Source organism: Felis catus, chromosome B3 (assembly GCF_018350175.1).
Source record: "Felis catus isolate Fca126 chromosome B3, F.catus_Fca126_mat1.0, whole genome shotgun sequence".
NCBI lineage: Eukaryota > Metazoa > Chordata > Mammalia > Carnivora > Felidae > Felis > Felis catus.
The window spans coordinates 55,186,178-55,213,398 of NC_058373.1; the positions used below are offsets into that span (position 1 = coordinate 55,186,178).

The 27,221-nt window shown below is 38.1% G+C and overlaps 1 protein-coding gene across 1 annotated transcript in view; it reads left to right on the top strand.

Annotated features, from left to right (window-relative positions):
* Window positions 1-27,221, top strand: part of FBN1 (fibrillin 1) — a 233,592-nt gene that overhangs the window by 37,160 nt on the left and 169,211 nt on the right. Inside the window, exons 4-5 of the mRNA XM_023255387.2 lie at window positions 2,676-2,771; window positions 6,059-6,154. Of these exons, the coding sequence (XP_023111155.1) occupies window positions 2,676-2,771; window positions 6,059-6,154 (192 nt within the window). The remainder of the gene's footprint in view (window positions 1-2,675; window positions 2,772-6,058; window positions 6,155-27,221) is intronic.

Consider the following 27,221-nt stretch of genomic DNA (forward strand, 5'->3'; position numbering starts at 1 on the left):
AATATTTTATGTTGGAAAAGGTTGACCTGAAAGACAGTAGAAAAAATATAAAAGCCTATCAGGGAGATTTTTATTACATTGCATTTAACTGTAAACTTATCGTTTTTCCTGAAAGAATTCATTCTATTTTTCAATTTGAATAATGTAAAGTCACTATTTGAACTACTTTAGCTTTTTATCTCAAAGTAGCTAAATGGCTTTGTTGCTCATGTGGGAATGGAAATTAGCTCTTGGCATGAACCACTTTAATTGAAATCAGTTTGTGGGTTGAGTTCCTATGCTGCTTGACAAATGACATCATTTCCTGTGCTTTTCCCAATCCTCACTGTTTTTCTAAGATAGGATGAAACTAAGTAACTTCAATTTTTAAAGCAACTATACACCTTTTCCTGACCTACTTAGAATGTTATCCAAATTTTCACCAAATCTTTCCTTCTGTATATTTGTAGATAGTTCTTTAATTCAAAAGCATTTTGCCTGAGACATTTTAATAGAATCATAGAAGCCTAAAATAACTGTTTTAATCAGTTTCCTGGGTTGCTTGACTTCTATAACAATGCCCCAACACAGGAGTTATTTCTGCTTTTATACATGGGTTAATGAAGATAAAGTATTTTTAATAGCAACCTACCTTAGGGCTGTACAATAGCTTGGGACATAATGGACAACTTCTCAGTCTTAGTTTTTAGGAATAGTTTTTAATGTCATTATCAGGTGGTATGAGTTAAGTAAATGAAAATTACCTTTGTAAAGTTTTATATCACACCTACGAGTAAGCAAGATACTACTCTAGGCATATAAATGGTATAATTAATAATCATGGTATTTCCCACTCTAAAGAAGCTTTTAGACAAATGGGTTGGGGATAGGAGAAAACAATTTTTAAATAGATTAGGTTATATAATATACATTTCAGAAGAGAAGCATAAAGTACTCTGGAGTCAGAGAAAAAGGGCTCATATCAAGTGGGAGAAGGAGGAGAGAACAGAAAATCAGAAAAGATCAAAGAAAAGAAGATACATTTGCAGTGGGTCTTAGACATATGTAGGGTTTCAGTATTTGGTAAGAGCTGTGTGAGTTGTATGTTGGGGATTAAGGATTGGGGCAAAGAGACAACGAGACAGGTTAAGGAGGATATTCCACCAAGAGACTAGAATAATGCGTTTGACATTTTGTATGGCATATAGAATGCACTGAGAAATATTTGAGTGAATGAATGAATGATAAGTGGAACAGGGTCTGAGTCATAGGACATGCTAAGAGTATTCAGAGAAGCCCTAGAAGTCCCATGGCTATGCTGAAGAGGACCTTGAATGCTGAGAGACTGAGGAAGTTCTTAGCACACTAGACACAGGGAACCTTTGATGGTGCTTCAGTTAAGTGTGTGACATGTTCTTGAGAAGGTGTATCACTTTCAACTTGACTTCGTTAACTCTTTGGTCCTCTGTGAGGGCACGGTAAGTATTCAGTTCTGACATCTTTTTCCCCATTGTCATGCTGAGATTTGTGCAGCTACTTATGAAAATGGCCCTTTCCCCTGAGGTCCATAGCCACTCTTGGATACAGCAATGAGAATCCTAACCAGGGCTACCAAGGAAGCTGGCTGCTGGGAGGCGTCTTCTCTCTACTCATAGCAGATTTGGCCCCTATGCTCCAGGAAAACTGAGCATAAGAGCAAGGCTGAGCATCTGGTTTCTGCTCTTTGATGGAAGGATGGGTTCTCTCCTCCCTACGTAAAATTATGGAGCTTTTTTCTGTGGGAATTTTCTCCCACAGCTTGGAGGGCAAGGTGGAGTAAGCCGAAGTTCCAGTCCCCAGTCCTGGCCTCCTTGTATAGGGATGTGTCAACAAGGATTAATGACGCATTCAATCAAGCCTTTAGTCTTCTCCAAGTAGAGTAGATACTGTTTGCAGAGGACTAACTGGAGTCAGCCTAAACACTAGTGAGAGGAGAGCACTCGCCACACCGTCATTTTCCCTCACACGTGTCTTTCGCTTCAGTTTCTTCTAGTGTTTCTTCTCACATCCAAGGCTGCTACCCATGGTCCTTCTGCCCTGAACCCTGAAGTCATACTTCTGTAGGTGATAATGTGAGGAAGAGTGGATTTCAGCCATTGTGGGTCTTATTTAGTTTAAAGTTACAGTTTAAACAAGCAGTTCTTTCTGAGCCAAGGCCAGCCTCCATTATCAGGAAGCCTTGTTATTAAATGCTGTTGCATGTATTTTTTTCTTCAAAATTTCTTTTAACAAGATTCCTTGGAATTTGTCATTCAGACAATTTTCCTGGCCACCTACAGTGGGACTCTAAATCTTTGAACAGGAAAATTATTGCCTTTGTAATCACTGTCATCTTGTCTCCTACAGTTACTCAAGGCACATTTTCTTGTTGATAGAAATTACAGAAATGACACTGAGTGGGAAGTCCTGCTAAATTAGGGGAGTCATTTAGCATTATTAAAGTAAATATCAAAGAAACAATTGCATTGTAACTGATTTTATACACACACAAAATAGCACGCTTAATGTTGTCAATTAGGTTATTTCTGCACAAATATGTGAATCTTGATAAACCATTTTATTTTCTCTCCAAATGACTACAATTCAATTCCTGTGAAGTGTTGCAATATATGTACTAAAAACTGCAAAAAGTAAATCATTCTTTTTTCTTTTCCAAGTCCAACACTGTAATATTCGCTGTATGAATGGAGGTAGCTGTAGCGATGATCACTGTCTGTGCCAGAAAGGATACATAGGGACTCACTGCGGACAACGTAAGTAAACCTTATAAGTATTCTAGATGCTAAACTATGTAGACAAATGTGTAGACAGATATGTAGATAAAAAGAATACAGGGATAAGTGCTAATGGATGTGGATTACCTGGGATGTGGCACTTTTATAGATGTCCAGTGAGTCTTAGATATGATCAGATCACTTACCTAATGCACTTTGCACCAAAATTCTGATTGGAATTTTGGGAATGCTGGTTTGACTCCATTTCTTCTCATTTACCTTCAGCATCCCACTTACCTCATCCCTTTAATGTATAATCAGCACCCAGGGTGCAGAATTCTTGTTTGTTCCAGATATATGTCTTCTGTTTGATCACTGAACATTTCCACCTCGATTTTCAAGAAGCATCTTAAGAGTATTTCAAAACTCAACCTCATCTTTCTCCCCAGAACATGTCCTTTCTCTTGATTAATGGTATCTGCATCTCTAGTTTCCCAGTGTAGATTCTGCTACTATAATACTTAGCACATGATGTTCAGCTTGTTGGTTCATTCATGAACACTGTTGTGTGTGTCTACAATCAGTCCTTGTACTTTGTGGAAGATAAAAATTCCTTTTAAGAAAGCTTATTTTTTATTACACTGAGATGAATATATGTACCCTGCAGAGAATTTGGAAAAGCTCAAAAATACAAAATAATAAAATTCTCCGTAATCTCATCATTCCAGATATTACCTTTTAGTCTTTTAATGCATATTTGGTACATGAGATCTATTGTATGCATAATTTTCAGACTACTTTTTTACTTAGTATTTTATTAGAAGTATGTTCCATGTTATTAAACATTTTTAAATGTTTTAATGGTTGCAAAATACCCCATTGTATAGACATTTACTATTTATTTAATGAATATTTAATGATGAGCATTTATTCATATTGTTTCCAGTTTTGCCATTGTATACATACTTGCTATGATGAATCATGTTATTATAAATAAAGCAACATTGTGACTATCTATGCACCACAGTGTGGTAAGAATAATGATTGAGTTTTGTGTAGTCCACAGCAGTAGCATGGAGAGAGGAAACACAGGATGGCTTCCCCAGTGTGGGGAAACCCTTGTGATGAGTCTCGAGGGATGGGGTGGAGTTCTCTTGTCAGATAACAGGAGATGGGCCTTCTATGCAGCTGGCACAGCATGGGCCAAAGCCTGAGAATGTGACATAGCGTGAGATGTCAGACACAGCACGTGTTTTGGTCTTGCTAGAGCTTAAGTGCTGACGGAGGTGATGGGAAGGGAGGTAAAATGGAAGTCATGAGCCAGGGTTTGAGTGCTTTTACGCATCCCATATCTTCATCTAAAATAGAACCAGGGGAGAAGAGTGAGATAGCAACAACCAAGAACATTCATCTGTTGGATTATTTGCTCTGTGTTTACTATGTGCTAGGCAATTTTTCAAACTCTTCGCATGTATTAACTCATTGGATAAAGCAGTGGCCTCCTGAGTTAGAGGCCTCTGTTCCTCTAAAAGATGAGGAAACTGGGGCACAGGGACACCAGTAACTTGTTTAAAGTTATATGAAGAGGAAGTGGCAGAGTTGGGACTTGCACCCAAGCAGTCTGACTTCATGGCCCATGCATTTAATGCTATGAAATGCTGGCCTCATATATATCACATAAATGGTTTACAGTGAGAAAGGCCACTGTGGCCACAGCATAGAGATTAACTGCCGGGGGAAGAAACCAGAAGCGGGAAGATTAGTACCAAGGCTGTGGCTAGAGAGATGGCGTGATGGGGGTGCCGTCGAAGACAGTTTTGGAAAGGGAGTCACGAAGACCTGCTGAGTCTTCCTGCTGCCTTTGGACTAAACTGCCTCATGAGCACCAAAGTCTAGCACACAACAGGCTCTCAGGGAACACGTGCAGAATTAGAAAACCTTTCCTAGACCTCACTTTCTGCCCTGATTGTAAATTAAGAGCCAAATCTAATTTTATGATGGGAAATGAACTCTTGCCATAATTTTGGCCATAAGGGGTTGTGTCAGTTCATGTCCTCTGATCTCAAGTGGATGCCAGGACAGAATTGGATAGACAACGGAGTTATTGTGGAAAAGGGCTGTAAAGAATAAAGAGGGGGAGAAAGCTAGAGTAGGAGGAGAAGGCCTTCAGACCATGATGCAGGTATGACCCCTGTACAAGGGGAGTGGGATTGTGTAGAAAGTGCCTCAGACTATAATGCAGCTCCAGGAAGACTGGGCCAGGCTGACGGGAGTCCAAAGCAAAGATTGCCCGTCAGGAGAGTTCCATGATGGGCAGAAATGCCCTGTCTTTGGTACCCCACTGAGTTTGCTCATTGGGTGATAGCAGCCAGGATATATGTGTCCCTTATGTGAACATGAAGCAGATATGAAGGTGGGGCAGCTGGAGGCGGTCAGCTAGTTAAGCAACGTACAGTAGGATTTCTTGGAGGGAGATATGAGTGGCTCAACTCGATGACTTCCACAAGGATATAGACATATTGTTCAGGAAATATATGAAGGAGGAATTAATTCAAAAGGAGGTATTTAGGGAAGCCTCATGGAGGAATGAGACTTGAGCTGGGCTTTGAAGAGTGGGTGGTACTGGCCAATTTGGCCCAGAAGAGCCTACCACCTGTGGATAAAGATGCCTAGAAAGAGGCCATGCGTGAAAGAGTTGCAAGATACCGTACAGAGAAACGTTGTTCAGGGCACGAGCTTTCAGTTCTTACTTTAATGCCTTTTCTGGCAAGTAAAATGTCCCTCCCTCCAGCGTCTCTGGACTTATCTCATCAATGGATTCTGTTATAACAGTCAGTTGGGTCTTCATTATGGTGCATAAATATGGTCAGAATTAACGTTTTGTTGAGCGCAGTTAATTGTGTGATTTAACATGCTGCATTTCTGTAATGGTGACAGAGGCCAATGTTTTCCCTCACGGGTACCCTTTGGAAATTAAGCACAAAATCCTAAGCAAAAGAGTCAGCTTGCTACAATGCAGTTCTCATCCAGAAACATCTCTTGTAAACCACCATTTTAGAGGCAGAACCGAAAGCATTGCTCAGATACGTCCCAGAACAAAACTGTCAGCATTAACACAGGTCCTGGCAGTTTAGCCTGAGATAACTGAGAAACACATACAGAGTTGGAACCGTAGAGTAACTGTTTAAAAGGAATCCCGGGATGATTATTTAGTTTTTGTTTTTTGTCTTTTTTTGTTTTTATTATTGTCCTTTCAGGGGATGTTATTACTTGACCAGCACCTACTTTCAGGTAACACTCTCAGCTTCTCTCTCCTTATCTTACAGCTGTCTGTGAAAGTGGCTGTCTCAATGGAGGCAGGTGTGTGGCCCCAAATCGATGTGCCTGCACTTATGGCTTTACTGGACCCCAGTGTGAAAGAGGTATTTTTTTTTTCAACAAATTTGTGTAAATCTGTTCTGGTAGCTAACACTGTTATTGACTTCAAGCACACATTGGCTTTATACAGCTGCTTCATGAATTTTGCTGAGCTCTAAGGGGTTTTCTGAATTGTCACTGGGAAGGTCCCTATGATGACAAGGAAGTGGCTCTAATTCTATGCATGTCATTCAATAATCTTGTCAGTGGCCTGCAGGACTCACTAGTGAGCATATGCATAAGTACCAGTTGGCATCAAGGTAAAAAGGGGAGAATTTTCCATAAGAATTAGCATTGAGCTCGTTGTTATCCTAGTAAATTAGAGAAGCAACTCCACATAAAACATCTGTATGGAAAGGAAAAAATTTAGAATGAGGAAAAATACTCTTAAAGATCTGTGAGAACCTACTGGGGACTGTAGTGGCACATAGCATAGCATCCAAAATTGACTAGAAACATCTATTGCTGAGGAACTGGGCTTTCACATATTGTGGTATATCCATACTCAGTACAGCTCACTGATGTGTGTATAACACTCCTCACTTTTCACTGGGAAACACCAAGGCGCAGGGAGGTCAAGGACATGCCTACGTTCACACACGTAATGATATGCTTTAATCTGAATGTGGGTTTTCTGTTTAAGTGTTATGCTTACAGCTGCTCCTAATTAAAAGAAGTGTCCTACTTGATTTGCCTACCTGTAAATGCAAATTTAATATCGAGATATATTTAGATGTGTAATATTCTTGATTTTTTCCCCCAGCCCCCTGAACTTTGGCTTTGATTGTCTTGCCTCTACATTCATAGCCATTTTCTCATCATTCCTAGTTTTGTGGTGAAGGTTTGGGAGGTTTATTTCATACAACGTTGCAAAAAATATTCATGAAAATACTCATTTAAAATACTAATGAACTTTTTAAACAGCAATCATCACTTTTATCCAAAGTTGTATAAAGATTTTTTTTATTCTGTGTTGGAAAGTAAAGATTCAGTAGCAGATGTTGAATATATAGTGTATAAGAACAAAGAGCAGAGATTGGTATGTGAGAAATTATTTTCTGTTTCTATTTTTGCAAGTTCACCTAAATTAAGTTATTTGCTGATAAAGCAACAATACCTGTTTTAGCAAGTAACTCTAGGTCAATTACTATTATTACTGGATAAATTATATTGTATCTTAGTTCAGTATCACGACATGGTATTGATGAGTAATGCACTGAACTCTTGACCTTTACATTGCATTTGGCATAATTTGGAGGCCCCTTTTAAAACCGTTTCTCTTCACAACTTGAAGTATTTTTATTGACTTGGAGATATTCAGTATTCAGAATAACAAAGATACCCCTTTCAATTAGGTAGTATCATTCTGTGGCCTTATGGAAGATGATGTGGAGTTTAAATTGTTGAGGTTAAAATTGTTAGTGTGTAACATGGAAAGTGGTATGTGAAAATAATTCCTCAGATGATAGTACTTAATATTTAATATTTAGTATTTAATTTGTTTTAGAAAAATCACAAATAGGAGGAAGTTAAAGGACATTTTACCTCTAAGAGCGTGATTAATAATTTGCTGCAAAAAATATTGATACCCAGAGTGCAGGCATTGATGATAAAACTGTCTAAAATAAAGGGGGCATGACATTTAACCATTCCACAGTTATTTCTTCAAAGACTTCACCTTTTAAACATTTTTTTAATTTTATTTTTATTATTTTTTAAAAATATAATTTATTTTCAAATTGGCTAACATACAGTGTATACAGTGTGCTCTTGGTTTTGGGGGTAGGTTCTCGTGATTCATAGCTTACATACAACACCCAGTGCTCATCCCAACAAGTGCCCTCCTCAATGCCCATCACCCATTTTCCCTTCTCCCCTGCACCCCACCCCCGCCCCATCAACCCTCAGTTTATTCTCTGTATTTAACAGTCTCTTATGGTTTGCCTCCCTCCCTCTCTGTAACTTTTTTTTTTCTCCCTTCCCTTCTCCCATGGTCTTCTGTTAAGTTTCTTGAGTTCCATATATGAGTGAAAACATGATATCTATCTTTCTCTGACTTATTTCACTGAACATAATACTCTCCAGTTCCATCCATGTTGCTGCAAATGGCAGGATTTCATTCTTTGTCATTGCCAAGTAGTATTCCATTGTATATATAAAACACTTCTTTATCCATTCATCAGTTGATGAACATTTAGGCTCTTTCCATAATTGGGCTATTATTGAAAGTGCTGCTATAAACATTGGGGTACATGTGCCCCTATGAATCAGCACTCCTCTATCCTCTGGATAAATTCACAGTAGTGCTATTGCTGGGTCACACGATAGTTCTATTTTCAATTTTTTGAGGAACCTCTATACTGTTCTCCAGAGTGGCTGCACCAGTTTACATTCCCACCAACAGTGCAAGAGGGTTCCCCTTTCTTTGCATCCTCCTCAACACTTGCTGTTTGTTGTATTAACCATTCTGGCAGGTGTGGGATGGCATCTCAATGTGGCTTTGATTTGTATTTCCCTGACGATGAGTGATGTGGAGCATCTTTTCATGTGTCTGTTGGCCATCTGGATGTCTTCTTTGGAAAACTGCAAAGACTTCACATTTTACCAACATTAAGAAATGAAGTGAATGTGTTGAGTTACTATTCTAACCAAAACTGCCATATTACTCAGGGATTTCTCCAAGTCTGGAGTTTCTTTAACTGTTCCTTTCGCAATAAGGCTATCCTGAAATTTGTACTAAGATGTAAATATATTTTGGTCCCATCGAGTCTTCACAGTGGTGATTATCTACATAAAACTAATCCTTAAATGGCAGATTTTCAGGCATGTGCAGTAGTGGAGGTTACAGAGGAAACAGACTGTCTTTAATTGTTACCCTTTGCCTTTTGTACCCATGAATACAGTCCTGACCTTCAATGGGAGAAGGGAAACATGAGTGTAATTTCCCTGAGCACGTGGGAGAGGGGAATCTTTTTGATTCCGGAATTATATTTCTACTTGTAGAGTCTTCCCTGTTTCTGCTCTTATGGAAGACATCTGCTTACCTCTTTAAAGAACTAGGGGCAATATATCCTTTTATCCTCAAATGTATGGTCGTGATTTCAACAATGATTAACAAAAATATAGGACTGAGTCAGGATAAATCCATCCTGAAGCATGGGGAAGTGTTCAGTGTGACTTCTGATGCTGGGTTAGTATACTGATTAAGTTGTTTATTACCTAGGCTGATTTATTAAGTTGTTCAATTACCTTGGCTAGTTGCATTATGCTTTAATTGGGATATGGATTTTTATTTTTAAAAATAACTTCCAGGAAGTCTTTACTAATCTCCTTTCTCCCTTCCAGGAGGCTAAGCCAAGTGGTCCTTCTGTACTCTCCCTTAGCACACTCTCCACGCCTGTTTTGATAGCACACATTATATGGAAACAGTGGGTTTCCATGTCTCTCTCCCCAAGTAGGGTATAAACTCTTCAGCAGCAGCTATGGTTTTATCAACTTTTTAATTTGCATACCAAGCTCAATGCCTAATGCATAGTACATGGCCATTAAATGTTGAACTAGACTTATTTTAAAGCACCAGGAAATCTGGAGATATGAACATATCAGATATGAACAAATGTCTCCTAGAAGTATAATTGATGTTTACCTACTTGTGGATGGTCCTGGATATTTTGCACTGGTATCATTTTAACCAGAGTTTACAGTGTTGAGGGCTAACTGAATTTGGCCCCGCCTTTCAGAAGTATGATCTTTCAGGGACACAAGACTGTCATTTTTCAGTTGGCAAGGATGCAGAAAAGAAGGTATATTTTGATTAAAACCAGGTGGTAATAAGCCAAATAAACAATTCCCTCTCATGATATACTGCACACGGAAAGAACCATGTCAAATGTCAGTTGCAAGTACTTCTCAGAATAAGTAGCTTTGTCCCTGTCAGATATTGGAACTTCTATACATCTGTAACTACCTCAGAGAGCCAATACAAGTATAGAATACCCTTTGGGGTAGGATCTGGACACTGGCAGGATCTGGACCACTTTGAGCCAAAAAGTGAATCTTAATAATCCATGAATGTAGTGTTTGGATTTGTGATGGTGTCTCCATCACAAGCAGTGGATCCATGCTTGAACTGCAAATCATAACATTCGTTTAACAAATGCCATCATAATATGAAGCAAATTTGTCTCACTTGTAGCTTTTAGCCAGTAAAATAGTGCTTCTTTTTTTAAATTTCTTAGCTAGTTAGTTTCATCACACAAGTGGCAATGATCCTGTTACCTGTCTCTCTGTACTAAGAGAAGGGAAAGTAAAGACCTGTGACTTGTTTGGCCTGCAATGTTTACTTCTTAAAAACTGAATGTGAATACCTGTGGTTACATTTTCCAGTTTGCCACAGTCTTTACCACTTCCTATTGTAATGCATCGTGCTCACTTCATTCATTCACTTTGCTTTTTAGCTCCTGGGGGCACTTAAGTTTGCCACCTCCTACTACATTCTACATCAGATTGCATCTCTTGGTGTTTTCTTTTGTACCAAAAGTTTCTTTTATTGTTCTTTCTTTTACTTTTTTTCCCTATAAGTTTACACTTATGGTTTTCTGGATAACCTCCGGCCCCCACTCCCCTTCATTTTTGCCTTCTGTCTTAGTAAACTTGGGCATTGAGCAACTTAGTCAACTTTATCTTCTTGCCTACCCTCAGTGGTACAGTATGTTAGCATTTCGTAGATGATTGAAATGAGATTGGTACCTATTTTGGCAGTGACAAAACAAGCTAGTTGTGTGTTGCCACGGTTACTGCCAACAAGACTATGTGGAATCACATTTTCTCTTGCCATCTCGCACTAGAATGCTGACTACTTAAAATCTTGTTAAATGCTTTTATATTAAACACAGTGAATCATGTGAGTGGATAAGACTTCTCTAGGTAATGATAATGAGAGAAGAATGATAGGGACAGAGCTGAATTTGTAGATGGGGACGTGGTAATGATGAATAGGCTTAGGGAAGAAGAGAACAAAAGATAGGTACTGAGAAAACCTGAGGTACTGAGGAGAAGGAAGAGAACCAGGAGAACCCTGAGCCAAAGAAACTAAAATCAAGTTCAAGAAATAGCTTGACAATTGTTAGACTCTTCAAAGGGTCAAGAAAGAATGAGAGTCACAAAGAGGTCCTCTGATGTAGCAATGGGTGATGTGTAGTGATGTAGAATGTGCCAGGCAGTGTGCTGAACACTGTAAGTGGGCAATTTGCAACAACCTTATTAGGAAAGTCCTATAATGACCCACTTTACAGACGAGTGAACAGAGGCAGAGAGAAGTCAAAGACTTTGTTCAAGATCAGACAGCTTATAAGGGGTGCAATCAAAAAATGAAACTAGGTAGCCTTTGCACACAACCACTGGGCTATATTTGGGTTTTACTGGAAGAGGTAAATAGTAACCATAGAGAATTTACTGAGGAATTGTAAGAAGAAATCCAGAACTAGGAGTTTTAGTGTAGAAGTAATAGATTTAAAAAAAAAAAGCACTTTAAGAAATTTGGCTAGGTAAGTAGTTTCCCTCCCTGGTAGAGTTGAGCTAAGTTGCTTTTAAATAATTTTAAGAGCCAAGGGAAAGGAGTGTTGAGTATTGCTTGCATGTTTCTACTGTAGGGACTTAGGATATTTCTGTTTGCTTGATTTTGATATTTTAAACATAACAACCCACTCTTAGAAGGTGATTCTTGTCTGTTTGTAGTATATGTAAATTGACTCCAAAGAACTGAACCAACATTCTGAAATGTAGACATACAAAATGAGTACTGTTTAGGAAGGTATATAGTTTTCCTATGATATTACAGTTCTTCAAACCATATTTGGAAACTCTCTTTTGAATTATCTTTAATTTTTTAAAATGTTTGTTTCTTTTTGAGAAAGAGAGAGAAAGTACAAGTAGGGGGGTGCAGAGAGAAGGGGAGACACAGAATCTGAAGTAGGCTCCAGGCTCTGAGATGTCAACATAGTGCCCAACGCTGGGCTTGAACCCATTGACTGGGAGATCATGACCTGAGCCAAAGTTGAATGCTTAACCAACCGAGCCACTCAGGTGCCCTTGGAATTATCTTTAAAGAGTCAGAAATACATTCAAATGAGTGTGTGAACATTTTGCCCCCCTTTCTGGGAGGCATTTGAATTTTTAGAAACAGCCTAAAATAGGGTCAATTCTAATGACTATAGTGGGTAGTCAAACCCTTTAGTTGATTGGGGTTAAAAATTGACTTAGGTTAAAAAGCAGTGAAAAGAATTGTCTTGGATGACTCTTAAGGCACATGGAATTGGATTAATGTTTTAATGTTAAACTTTATGTGAGCCAGTGTAAGATACATACACCTTAATGTTAAACTTTGGAAGCCTAAATGCAAATAATAAGACATTTTCTATCATTACTCAATCTGGAGATCTTCATCATGTGCTATCTGAGTGTAGGCATGGATATGGATTCCTCTCCATCCCGAATCGTTTGTTCAGTGTTAAAATTCCTACCCAAGTCTAAACTGTAAAGACAATATATGGATTTTTGCCAACTCAAGAAAGTCTGCTGGATATTTTGCTGGCTATTAATAGATAAATTATAGGGGAAAGCATTATTGAACTGATAGCTTTAAGAAGAAAGAACAATGGGGGGAAATGAGGAGTAGAATAACCATGAGAATGTGACAATAATTCACAGTCCATCAGAGAAGCATGACAATGGAAGGTAAACTAATCTTTGTTCATCTTACTTGCATCTTTAGGGAATTCTAGTGTTAATGGAGCTGGAAAAGATGCTTAGTTTTTGTTTGTTTGGGGTTTTTTGTTGTTGTTTTGTTTGTTTTTGCACAGTAATGGAAAAATAGAACAGAGGACAGGTTTGTTGATTGTAATTCTGCTTCATTCTCTGTGCAGTTGGTATTTAAAAAACTCTGTTCCTCATAACATATCATCAGATTCTCTGATGATACAAAAATGATGGTTTTTCACAGAGCTCTTTTTAAATGATTTCATTGAATAATTAAAAAAAAAAATAAAAAGAAAAGAAAAACAAGTATCCTGAAAGCAGTTGAGCCTTTATTTCGTAAATCCAGGGAAACAGTGTCTGCGGTGTGAGTAATGAATGGAAAGGACTAACATATAATGACCCAAATACATAATAGCCAGGTAGTGTATGGTGGATACATACACCTTATAAAAAGAAAATAGAAGCATGACCTACTCTCAAACGACTGTCTAGAACGCTTCACAGAATTAAGAGGTGATTGTCTTGGGCTTTTTCTCCTGGAGATTTTCAGGAAAGTACTGATGAAATCTAGATCCTGTTTTTCTTTGAAGCCCCTGTTCTGTCTCTCTGAAGGTATGGGTAACACTGCACTTCTGATACTCATTTTACGTTTTGGGTGGCTATTACTAAAGTCCCCATAATAAATGCCATAATCTAACTCCATTTCTCAAAGTTTCTTGGAAGGCAGAACCCTGTGAACTACAATTTTCTTTTGTCTAAAAGGTAACATGCAATAGACTGCTTTCACTGAAATATATTGAGGCACTTGTGAGCCTTGCTTTTGGTATTTAGTCTAAATGGAAAGCAAATACCAGTGTGTAGATAGCAGAGGCAGAATGCCGTAAATATTACTATGCATCTAAAGTGGTATTGCAATATTTGGCAGTTGGTGGATCATTGGATAAACTTGATTTTCCTAGAACATTTCCAGGAAATACATCTGTTGACATAGACATTCGGTTTTTGTGGTTGAGTGACTGTATGCACATAAGGAACATATGCTATCATGCCTCTGGACACTCGGCAGGCCCATGTGAACTAGCAGGACTGGTGAGATGCCATCACAAAGCAGTTTAATTTTTGTCTCTTATTATCCTTCCCAGCCCGCTCCGTGGGCTAATTTTCCCCCTGCTGGTGGTTGAAATGTTCTGGTCCCTTTCAGAATTTCTCCGGTCCCTTATGTGAACAAAGATGTCTCTATTCTTATTGGTTGCTCACATTTCCTTCCTCAAGCCCTGGATGTCCAGTGGTACCTCCAGCCATCTGGGGCCTCTTTGCTGCTGCAGGCAGCCCTCTGAGAAAGGACCTAAGCCCACTCCACACCAGCTTTCTCTTGCAGTAGTCCACAACTACCTGGTGAAAACACTTATGCATTTTTGCCACAGTACATCTTCAGAGTGCAAACCAACTTCAACACAGTAGCCGCCTCTCCATTGAACCACGTCCAAGCATCTGGCCAGCCAGTTTCCAGGCATTAGACAGTTCCCAGTCTATAGTGTCCTTCAAACTGCAGTGGATACATCTCATGTAGTCTGAGTAATCTCTTTGAAGCCCCTCTTATGATTTATCATAATGTGGTCCTCCACCAGTTTCCTAGAGAGCCAGTGAGAGTTCAGCTCTCTCTCAAGGACCCCTTCCCATCTCTTACTACCTCAGACGTTTATATGTTCCTATTAGGCATGAGGGTTTAAGAGCCCTATGACCAGATTGTCACTACCTCCTTTGCAAATTCTGCATCATACTGTCACACTTGACTTAGAACATAGCATCTTGTTTTGGTGCTTCAACTGAAATGTCCATTTTAACATCCTCTACTATTATCAAAACAAATAATTTGATGCAGCTATTAAATTTGTTATAAAATTTGGTATCATGGGGGCGCCTGGGTGGCTCAGTCGGTTGAGCGACCGACTTAGGCTCAGGTCATGATCTTGCAGTTTGTGAGTTCAAGCCCCGCGTCAGGCTCTGTGCTGACAGCTCAGAGCCTGGAGCCTGCTTCGGATTCTGTGTCACCCTCTCTCTGCCCCTTCCCCACTCATGCTCTGTCTCTCTCTGTCTCTCAAAAATGAATAAATGTTAAAAAAATTTTTTTTTAATTTGGTGTGATGGTTTCATCTTCAAAGACAATTTGTTTTCAAATTTATTTTCTTTTTCTAAGCTCTTACAAACTTTTTAAAAAGATTAAACTAGTTTTTATAAGTTAGTAGCCACACTTTGGATCACTTTGGGTCACTTTTCAGCCTTGGGTACTCAAAACTCTACTGTACCACTGACCAACAGAAATATAATATAACCTATAATTTTAACTTTTCTAGTAGCCACGTGAAAAAGTCAAAAGAAACAGGTAAAAATAATTTTAATAATATATTGTATTTAACCTAGTATAGTCCAAAGTTTTATTTTAATATATACTCAGTATTAAAAATTGAGATATTTTGCATCCTTTTTTCCATACTAGACTTTGAATTCTAATGCATATTATGCCGTATCTCAGTTTGGGCCAGCTAAGAGTCACATGTGGCTACTGGCTGCCATATTAGACAGCACAGCTTTAGAGCTTTGCTTCTAGTATTATATATCAACACCTCACCTAAGGTCTCTGTTAGGTCTCCAGTTTTCTTTCTTCCTGCTGCTGCTTCTTCAACTTAAATTTTTTTTTTAAGTTTATTTATTTTGAGAGCAAGAGAGAGAGCACAAAAGCAGGGAAGGGGCAGAAAGGAGAGACAGAATCCCAAGCAGGCTCTGCGCATCAGTGCAGAGCCAGATGCGGGGCTTGAACTCACGAACTGTAAGATCATGACCTGAGCCAAGATCAAGAATCAGATGCTTCACCAACTGTGCTACCCAGGTGCCTCTTCTTCAACTTTTAAGAAAGCAGCATGTTAGAAAACCAGAGCCTGTATTGGTATTTAAAAATAAACCAATGTAAAAAAACCAAACAAACAAAATTTGAGGTTTAGGATAGAGTCTAATTTCTCAGGAATTTCTAAGTTGAATTTTGTTTAAATATAAGTGATCAGCAAAATCTTTTGTAGTCATGTCAATTAGATATAACAACTATAGCAAAGGTTTCATGAAGGCTCAGCCCTGAGCTAGGCACTATGATGGAATCAGAAGGAAATTTATGGTTCTTGTCATCAGGGACTGAAAATCATTTTTTTAAAAGTTAGAAATGCATATGTGAAATACTCAAATAACTATACAGAGTGAAGATTTAGCTAGGCAGAGTAGACGTGGGAAAGTACCACAGACAAAGGCAAGAGACAGTACAAAGATGCAGAGGCTGGAATTGCCAGGGGAAAATGGAGGACAAAGTTGCCCTTAGGAAGTCCTTGCTGTGCTCGCTTTCTCAGTGTTGGAGGCCTCCTATGAGAAAAGAGGAGCCAGCATGATGTCAACTTGCCTAACTCCAAAGAAGTGAAGGTCTATTTCAGATCTCTCTGTGGTGCCCTTCTGTTCTACTGAACTATAGCTTCTGTACCGTTTCTGTCTGAGGCAGAATATTGGGATTTCAAAAAATTCTTTGCATATATAAATTAGTGGGTGGACTAATCTATTTCTGAAGCTGTTTTAGCTTAATCCTGTGGATAGCAGCCTGGAGACCCTTACCAATTTTATGTGCTCAATTGAGAGTCCTTGAGAACACTTGGTGTTTACGTTCCTAGTAGTTACGACCTCTAGAGAGTCTGTGCTGGTTTTGGTTTATGAATATATATTGGAAAAATATATGGGACTTCGTGGTCAAGATAATGTGCCAAAGTACTTTTTGTAGAACATTAGTCCCTTGGGGATTCCATGAAATTAGGTTTCCATGGTCAATAGCATTTTGGAAACTCTATACTATGTCCTCTTTTTGGAGAGGCAGTGGGTGTATTAGCATATTAGCTCTTGGGAGTCCTTCAAGAAGGTAATTGTTTTTTACTCAGCACTGCTGAATCCATGAATTTTAGAATCCCCATCCTTCCCCGCTTTTCTCCATTAACACCTTTAACATCTTCATCCTGAAGATCTGCAGTCCAATTTTTTTAACAGTTATTTTGAAAGTCACTTGACATCTCTGTGACAATCCCTTCATGTTCTACATAGATATTTTAAATCCACATATGATCCTTATCTGAAGGTGAATATTTGTCTACTACATGTCTAGAGGTTCTTGGAGACAGATGATGGCTATCATGTAGTAACTCACCTTTTGTGTTCCTATGAGGATTCATTTGGCCATAAATTGAAACACCCATTCCCTGGGGTTTGGCTTTCAAATATTCTAAAGTATCACCCAGGCAAGGTGGGCTATCCCATTAAGTAGTGGTAAATAAGAGTTCTGAAATATTTGATATGATTGGCATGCATGCCATCTGGTTTTCATCAGCACTTGAGGGTTCTACTTACCAGCACTGGGACTCTCAGATATTCTTGGAACTAGAGTTTCTTTTCCTAGATTGGCTAAATTCTTTTCTCTCAAGGTCAACCTTAAAGCTTATTCCTTCAGTCCTTTCTTGGCCATAGGGAGCTCCACCTCCCAGCTCCATCAATTTCCTTGCACCTTCACTCCCATCACTCCTCCTGGCTGCCCAGGCCTCCTCTATGTTTCTATTTGATGGTCAATGTATATATTAAATGTTTGGTCTTTGTCATTCATTTTAAGCTACATTAGCCATTTTAGTATTTTATTCCTCTGATGAATTCTTATTTTTCTTGTACTTCATTACATTTTTAAATGGGTGACCCATTCCATGTCTAAAGGGATGTGTGTGTGTGTATGTGTATTATGCGTATTATGTGTATCTTTGTGTGTGTGTGTGTGTATAATGATGGTTGTTAATGATTATTAAGAAGTAAGGAATGAGCATGTTCATCTTGTCAAAAACTTTTTTCCATTTACATTTACTGATTCTTGTTTTGAAATACTTATGTTAGCAATAAAAATATCTAGAATCCTATTTCATGGCTTTTAGGAAGCCTTATAAATAAGTTATAATATTTTAAGTTTTCTTAAAAATGTTTTCTTCTCTAAATGAAGCATAAGTGACATTGATTTAAAAATAAGAATATACACACACAGACACACACACACACACACACAGACACACACAGGTATGAATATGAATGTGAACATATAGACACACACATATTTTTTAACTAATATTTTTTTAAAAATTAAATTTGGCCTATCAGATCCCATGATCTGGGAATTAACAAATTTGCTAATCTAGTTCTAGTTTTGGTGATTTGTATATAGTCTTCCAGCCAGGCTATGATGCTTCCCATAGACCAAAGAACAAAAGCTAGGTCTCATTGAGTACCAAACACAGTGCTGTGAGGAGAGTGGGTGTTTATTAATTCTCTGTTGACTTACTTAATTTAGCTGTGGGATCTTGAAGTTGATGAGAGATAGCATTTAAATATTAAATGTTTGTCTAATATAGCATTTTTAAACAAGGTAATCTGAACAATAGCACCTACAAATGCATCTGTATTTCATGTGGAAATATGAGTACAGATATTGATGGTTGAAATGTGTGGGAAGTAAATTCTGTGGCACACATGAAAGGAAATGTTCTCCAACTTTCCTACCATATTCCCTCAGCAGCAATCCCTTTTCTCTGAACTGCTTCAGAAGAGCTTTATAAGTAAACAATAGATCGGGATATTTATTTCCTCAGGAAATAAAGAATTTTCTAATGGTGCAAATCATAAAACAGACCCATTTCTATCTCTGTCCCTGGAGAGCCCTCACCCTCCTCCTCAGAGGAGACATTGTTGACCTTTACTATTGCAGGACACTCAACCAGGTGAAAGAAGAGACTTAGAGGTTTGGGGGCAAATTTTATCCAACCTGAAAATGGTTTTATAAATATGCATTAGCTCTTAGAGATCATTTCTTTCCTAAAGTCTCAATGGAAAAGTCTTATGTTCTGTTAGGGATTCTAGTGATTTATTCTTTAAATGAAAACCCATGAACTTTAAAAGACAGAAAGGCAAAGCCATGGCCCTCCAGAAATAAATTTTGGTTTGTTCTTTGCATAATGATATGTACGCTTCATTTGCAAAGTGGGGAATATTTTGGAACTTTCTTCTTGTACCATAGGAAAAAAAAGGCAGAGGCATACATACATTTTAATGATATAAAATTGGCTTTGTATAACAGTGTATAATAGAAGTTTGAATTGCCATCTTTGAGGAAAAGAACACTTAAACATCATAGAAAATTCTTTGATTTAAAAAAAATAGCATAATTTGGAGTTGGATAGAGGTATTTCTTTTCAGACCTTATTTAGACTTCATTTCTTTCTACAGTGTTTTTCCACACTGCCAAGCAGAACAAGCTATCACAAACCCAAACAAAAGGCAATGACTCTGAGAAGTCATTACAGCCCTTTACTGAGCCAAGGTGAAGTGTGCATAGGGGTTGCATGTTCTCATGCCTCTTCAATTGTTATTCTTTATTTTTTATGAATGAGAGGAAGTGACAGGAAAATTATTTTCAAAACTAAATTTTATTCTGGGAAATCCTCATTCCAACTTGTCAATATCACATGACAATATCATCATTTTAATTTAAGATGCCTAATTAGGAGACTCTGTGTTTTTTCAATTGCCTGACCATTCCTAGAAAACTGGTGAAGAGCTCAGACTCTGAAAAAAAATCCTGTTCTTTATATTTATAGGTCTGATTCTGCTTTTTGTTTGTTTATTCATTTGTTTTGTTCCAAAGTGGAACCATATGGCATTTGTCTTTCTCTGTCTGACTTATTTCACTTAGCATAAAGCCCTCTAGGTCCATCCATGTTGTCTCAAATGTGAAGATCTAATCCCTTTTTATGACTGAGTAATATTCCATTGTATGTACATACCCCATCTTCTTTATCCACTCATCTACTGATGGACCCTTGTGATGCTTCCATATCTTGGCTATTGTAAATAATGGTTCAATAACATAGGGGTGCATATAACTTTTTGAATTCGTGTTTTCATTTTCTTTACGTAAATATCCAGTAGTGGAATTTTTGGATCCTATGGTATTTCTTTTTTTTAATTTTTTTTTAGTTGATTTATTTTTTGTGAGAGAGAGCAAGCAAGGGAGGGACAGAGAGAGTGAGAGAGAGAGAGAGAGAGAGAGAGAGAGAGAGAGAGAGAGAATCCTAAGCAGTCTCCCTACTGTCAGTGCAGAGCCTGATACAGGGCTGGAACTCACAAACTGAGATCATGACCCGAGCCGAAATCAAGATTCAGTTGCTTAACCGACTGAGCCACCCAGGTGCCCCTGGATCATATGGTATTTCTGTTTTAAAATTTTTGAGGAGCCTGTACACTGTTTCCCCCTGTGGCTGTACCAATTTGCATTCCCACTTGCAGGATGGTTCTTTTTCTCCACATCTTCACCAACACCTGTTGTTTCTTGTGGTTTGATGTTAGCCATTCTGACAGGTGTGAGGTGATATCTCATTGTGGTTTCGATTTGCATTTCCCTGATGATGAATGACACTGAGCATCTTTTCATGTGTCTGTTGGCCATCTGGATGTCTTCTTTGGAAAAATATCTATTCAGGTCATCTTTCCAGTTTTTTTAATGTTTATTTTTTTGTTTTGAGAGAGAGAGAGAGCAAGAACAAGCAGGGGAGGAGCAGAGAGAGAGAAGGGAGAGAGAATTCCAAGTGGGCTCCATGCTCTGTGTGGAGCTCGACATGGGACTCAGTCTCACAACTGTGAGATCATGACCTGAGTCAAGAGTCAGGTGCTTAACTGACAGAGCCACCCAGGTGCCCTGGTCATCTGTCCAGTTTTTATACTGTTTTTTTTGGGGGGGTGGATATTGAGTTGTATAAGTTCTTTATATATTTTGGAACCAACGCTTTATTGGATATGTCATTTGCAAGTATCTCCTCCTATCCAGTAGGTTGCCTTTTTGTTTTGTTGGTGGTTTCTTTCATTGTGCAGAAGCCTTTTGATGTGGTCTCAGTACTTTATTTTTGCTTTGTTTTCCTTGTCTGAGAAGACATCTCTAGAAAAATGTTGCCTTGGCCAATGTTGGGGTATTTTTAAATCACACATTTCAAACCTCACTTATTAGAGTTTAGTATTGTTAAATGTGTCCATAGAAAAGTATGATATTAAGCTGGAAAGAAAGTGTTCAGGAAGAGACGTGAGTTTACCTATTGTACATCAGTTATTTCCCAGGCACTGTGCTAATCACTGGAGGTGTGTAATAGTACATGAAACATACTTACCTCTGCCTTCTAGAGTTACATACTCATGGGGAAAGCAGAGATTGTAAAAGTTTAAATGCAGAAACACCAAAGTAACAATGTGGAGAAAGGTCATGAATAAAAATAGAGGGTAGGAGGGCAGAGAACAATGATGCATGTGGGCTGACAGAGGTGACTCTCTGAAGGATGAGAAGTTATCAGCCATGTGAAGAGTGAGCAAAAGCTTTCTAGGTGGGAGGAAGAACATGTGTCAAGGTCCTAAGATGAAAAGCACCTGTGTATTTGTGGAAATAAAAGAAGGCTTTACTGGACAGAGTTCAGACAGTGAAGAAGAGTGCAGGAAGATGACATGGGAACAGTAGTCAAGCGAAGACACGGGCTGCTGTGCTGTGTCATCCACACTGGGGAATAAGAACACTATAGATTTTTCTATGGCATGTTAGAAGCCTGATGGCTCAGGTTGTCTCTGAAAATCTTCCATAAAGAGCCCCCCAGTACTGACTCAGTGAAGGTGGGAGAGTTCTTTTTTGTAGGTTTCCAATGCTCTTTAAAACCAGAGGTATCTTGAGTTTTATGTTACTTGTATTGTTTCTCCTCTCACCTTGTGCTTCTGTTGAGGACTCTGACCCCTGGTTTTCCCCTAGGAAAGTGATTAAACTGGAACTTAAGATGCTTTTAAAATATATCAAACAAGTACGCCATGAAAATGGTTTGTTGAGGCATCAGGCATGTAGAGATAATTCATGCTTTTGAGTAGACTTCTCCCTGGGGAGCGCCTTTGGATGTCATAATAGCAATTCTGGTATCAATAAATCACTTACAGTTTGGACAAGCCATGGCCACCACCTCAGTCATTAGACATATTTGTAATGGTTTATGTGAACAATAACAACAACTACCTAGCAACATACTGTTTGGTCCTATCGTTTTTATGATACCACATGTGTTTTTGCCACATGCCAAACTCTTGCTTTGTCTAAAACATATATTGCAAATTAAACAGCAATTATTGTTGGAGGCCCGCTGTGTACAATACATGAAATCATAATGCATGGTGTATGCCTTTACATAAAAATGACACATTGGTGTTTTTCGCTAGTTTTTTAGTACTTTGCTGCCCCATGAGAGAAGGGACTGTGTCTGTCTTGTTTACTGTTTTATCTCTAGTGTTGGGCACCTAGTAGCTCAGTAAGTATTTGCTGACTGAATGAATGAATAAATGAAGAGTTTTTAGGCACACTTTTTTTTAAGTTTATTTGTTTTGAGAGAGAGAGAGAGAGAGAGAGAGAGAGAGAGAGAGAGCGAGCATGAGTCAGGGAGGGGCAGAGAGAGAAGGAGAGAGAGAATCCCAAGCAGACTCCACACTCAGCAGATAGCCCAGTGCAGGACTCCATCTCATGACTGCAAGATCATGCCCTGAGCCAAAAGCAAGAGTCAGAAACTTAACTGACTGAGCTACCCATGCACCCCAGGCATACTTCATTTCTTCTAACAAAAAAGAAATGAGTGATCTATGTTCAGTGGATAGTTTTCCACTTGACCTTTTAAAACCATGAACAGTGTCATATATAGCTAAATGAATTCTCTGAAGTGTTAATACTTTGGAAAAGCCAAACTTATGTGATCCCTTTCACATATGCAGTTCTTATATGCACAGCCTCACTTGGTCCTTGGTACAGTCTTATGAGAATACTCATGTTTTATAATCAAGGAAATAGAAGGACCGTCCGTGTCTCACCTAAGGCAGGTATCTAAGAAAGAGATCTCTGTGTTCTACCTTGGCCCAGACTATAATGCATCCATATTTTCCCACAAATATTTGCCTGGATTTGGAACTACAATCATCTGTAGGATTATTTAATTCATCTATTATTAATTATCCTTATTTTAGCTCTATTTTTCTTTTCTTTTGATCCCATTTACCTCTTTGATTTTCAGTTGGCCTGCTGACACTTGACTATTTCCATTCTCTCTGTCTCTCAGTCTTTAGATCAAGTGTTGAAATACTAAATTTTATGTGACTAGGCAAATCTTTGGGAGTGAATTTGTTGGGGAGAGCTTGTCTTTAATTGTAAGTGGATGTTGTATGATGAAATCGTTTTTGCCTAGGCCAAAGACAAATATAGTGATGGATGTGGGAGCTTAGCTGCAATTGAGCTATGAATAGAATAGGAAGAGAACATGGTCCCAGTGGAGCCTGAGAACACACAGATGTAGAGAATCTGGATGTATGAATGAATTGCTCTGCTCTGCTTAATCTATGTAAAGTGTGAAATTAGACCAGGTGTAATGGAGTATGTGTTCAGGGAAGGGCTGAGAATTGGTTTTCTTTTATGATCAGTTTGTTTTCTTAATGCACACGTCAGGGGATTTACAGCTTTGTTCTTATAAAAATAACTGGGGATTTAGAGTAGGAGAATAGTCTCCTCTATAGCATGAGCTTCACAAGAACAGAGGTTTTTGCCTGTTTCATGCCTAGAATAATGACGGACACATAGTAGATGCTCAGTAAATATTTGTTGAACAGAAGAATGGACTTTTTAACAACAGGACTGAGTTCAAAGTGGACTGAATGATTTGCAAGTGTGTTGTCGTAATACTGTCTGAGCTAAGTTAACTCAGTGACAGCTCAGGTTGACTCAGGGTTAGTGTTTGATTCTCGTCTGCCCCACTGTACCAGTACATGAAGTTCTTTTCACTATTTCCAGGGGGTAGCTTCCTACCTCTCTGACTCACTATATTTGATTTTGAAATTAAAATTAGCTTTAATTTAAGTTTATAGGAAAGAATAGTAACTTTAGCTAATCTGTGGCTGAAAATGGGACAAGAATGAAAAGAATTAAAATGGATTGCTTTGGATAGTCTAAAGTGACATGGATTAATACGCTATCAGTTTTCTTCCCCTGAGAAACATTCGGTCACAAGGCGATCTGGCTTTCAGAAGAAATTCAAATTTGGGTGTGTGGCTTTTGGCATAGTCTAACATCACTGGAATGGTCTAAGTAGATTTTGTTTCTTTTTTCCCATGCCTTGCCATAGTTGCTCAAAAAGACCCAATCCAATGTCTTGACTGTAAGGTTATCTGTCAGCCATAGGCTGAGCATTATCTTGCCAAGTCTCATTGAAAAGCCAGTTAACAGAGTGCACTTGAGCAGTATAGAATACCATGTGAAGCCTCTCAGAAAACTTGAAAAGCTAATGTTAGGGGGGGATATAATGTGGAATTTCCTTGGAGAAGCTAAAAGAGCTAAAGATTGGTTTATTGATTGATAGTTTGATCTCCAAAGAGCAAGGGTTGTATTTCATGTTTAAATGAAACATGTGCTAGGAAGCTACAGACTTTTAACAGATGCATTTCAGTTGACCCAAGAAGTATAAATGTCATGTTTGTTAGAGTTTCAAGAACTAATGGTCCAAAGACTCTGTGTTTTCTTTTAGCCATGGTGCATTCATAGTGGCTGTATGTTCTTCTTTGATAATGTCACAATGTGGGTAGGTATGAGGGTCTGTTGGCCAAAAGCAACAGGAAAAAATGGAAAGGAAGGAAAAGAAAATTAAAATAAGATGTTCGACTGAGAAATAACAAGAATGGTGGATACCTCAGGCTTTCTTTTCTAACTTCAGTAACTGCAAAAAAGAAATGTCATAATCTATCTCTTCAATTTCAAAACTAATATTTTGCAGCTATCCACTGATTCCTCTTTCTTCTTCAAACTCTATAAAATATTAAACATGTTTCAGGAACTTCTCCTTCACTACATAAATATAAAATGTTAACATGAGATTATGCTATCAAAACAAGTATTCTCATCCAATATATTTTAAAGAAATTACAGGCAAAGCAATTACTGCCTTGAGAAACAAGGAAGAACTTATTCCTTTATCCATCACAAATTTATCCTTAGATTCTTATTATTTGGGCTCTTTTCTCCTGTTATCTTTTAATTCAGCCCATCTTAGAATAACATTCCTCTTAATATAGAACTGACTTTAGAATAAATAAGTTATTTAATGAACTCCTTTTTAAACTTCAAGAAGTAAATACAAATGATAATTCTTAGTCCTAATGGTTGTTAAGAGATACATGCACCTGGCCACCCTTAGGGCAATTTGGATGAACTGGATCTAAATGTGCATGGGTTTGATTAAGTATGGAAGAGGTGTTCGTTGGTCAGGAGCATTTCCTAGGACATGGAGCCTGAAAGGGCCTGATTTATAATTTAATTTTTCTTTCCCTAACAGTTTGTGAAGGGATAGGACAGGAAGTACTCTTTTCTTACATGGTTCTCTGGATCCATGTGGACTGAGAAAAGACATAGAGTTAAAAAACTCCACATTTAAGCCAGAAGATTGCTGAAGTAGTCTCCTCATTGTTCTTAGCATTTTGAGCTGTTCCAAACATCCACAGGTTTCAGAAAGCTAGCTCTAGGCAAGTTGAGATTTCATAGAAAAGAAAAAATGAAAAACAAAACAAAACAACACTGATTCTCTTTCTTCTCTGCTTTTTTGAGAGGGTGGTAGAAATATATGTTCAACTGTATGTAGTTGAAACTGCAATATAAAAAGAAAAAAAGGCCATTGTTTTATTTTTAATTTTCCTTTCTCCAAATTTTTATTTATATTCCAGTTCATTAACATACAGTGTAATATCAGTTTCAGGTGTATAATTTAGTAATTCATCACATACATGCAACACCCAGTGCTCATCACAGCAAGTACCCTCCTTAATGCCCATCACTCATTTAGTCCATGTCCCCACACACATCCCCTCCAGTAACCCATAGTTTGTTCTCTATGGTTAAGAATCGGTTTCTTGGTTAGCCTCTCTTTTTGTTTTGTTTCTTAAATTCCACATGAGTGAAATCATGTGGTATTTGTCTTTCTCTGACTGACTTATTTCACTTAGCATAATACTTTCTAGCTCCATCTACATCATTGCAAATGGAAAGATTTCATTCTTTTTTATGGCTGAGTAATACTCCATTGTATATATATACCACTTCTTTATCCATTCATCAGTCAATGGACACTTGGACTGTTTCCATAATTTGGCTATTGTAAATAATGCTGGAATAAACATTGAGGTGCATGTGTCCCTTTGAGTCAGTATTTTTGTATCCTTTGGGTAAATACCTAGTAGTGCAACTACTGGATTGTAGAGTAGTTTTATTTTTAACTTTTTGAGGAACCTCCATACTGTTCTCCAGAGTGGCTGCACCAGTTTGCATTCTCACCAATAGTGCAAGATGGTTCCCCTTTCTCCACATCCTTGCCAACATCTGTTGTTCCCTGTGTTGTTGATTTTAGTCATTTTGACAGGAGTGAGGTGGTAATTCATCGTAGTTTTGATTTGTATTTTCCTGATATGTGATGTTGAGCATCTTTTCATGCATCTGTTAGCCATCTGTATATAAAGAAAGATCATTGTTCTTAAAATTAAGCAACAAAGCTAGCAGTAATCATGTAACTTGTTTGCTTCAGACATGGAATTAGCCATACATTCAATGAATATGGTATTTCTAAGAATTTATTTTTGCTAGGAACTTATCTATTACAAGCAGGTAAAGAATAACTTCCCATTCTCTGCTATGATTGTTACATTCAGGCACTTATCATGACACCCAAAAAGGTTTTCCAGTGCTCTGGGTGAAATCTCTGGTCCTCACGTTGCATTTGTCTTGCCTGCCCTCCCTTCGAGTTGTGTTCACCACTCTGGTACATAGTCACTGTAGGTGTCTACAAACCTTAACAAGTTGGAGATTAATTTTTTGAAACTGACATTTTTTCACTCAATAATAAATCACAGGATGCACTTTGGAGAATACAGGTCTAGGAATGGAACATTAACAAAGGATACATCAAACCACAGACACTTTTAGTTGGTCCAATTCACAGTGTTTCCACACAGCCTGAAAAAATAACATTATTACCAGCAAAAGCATTGTTTTGTCGATAATGTTTAGTCATTATTTCTGTGAACATACTTTTTGAACACACATGTGGAGGCAGGTACTCTATGCTTCTTACCTTGGAGATTTGAATTTTCTTCCTTATTTTTCTCTTTTAACAA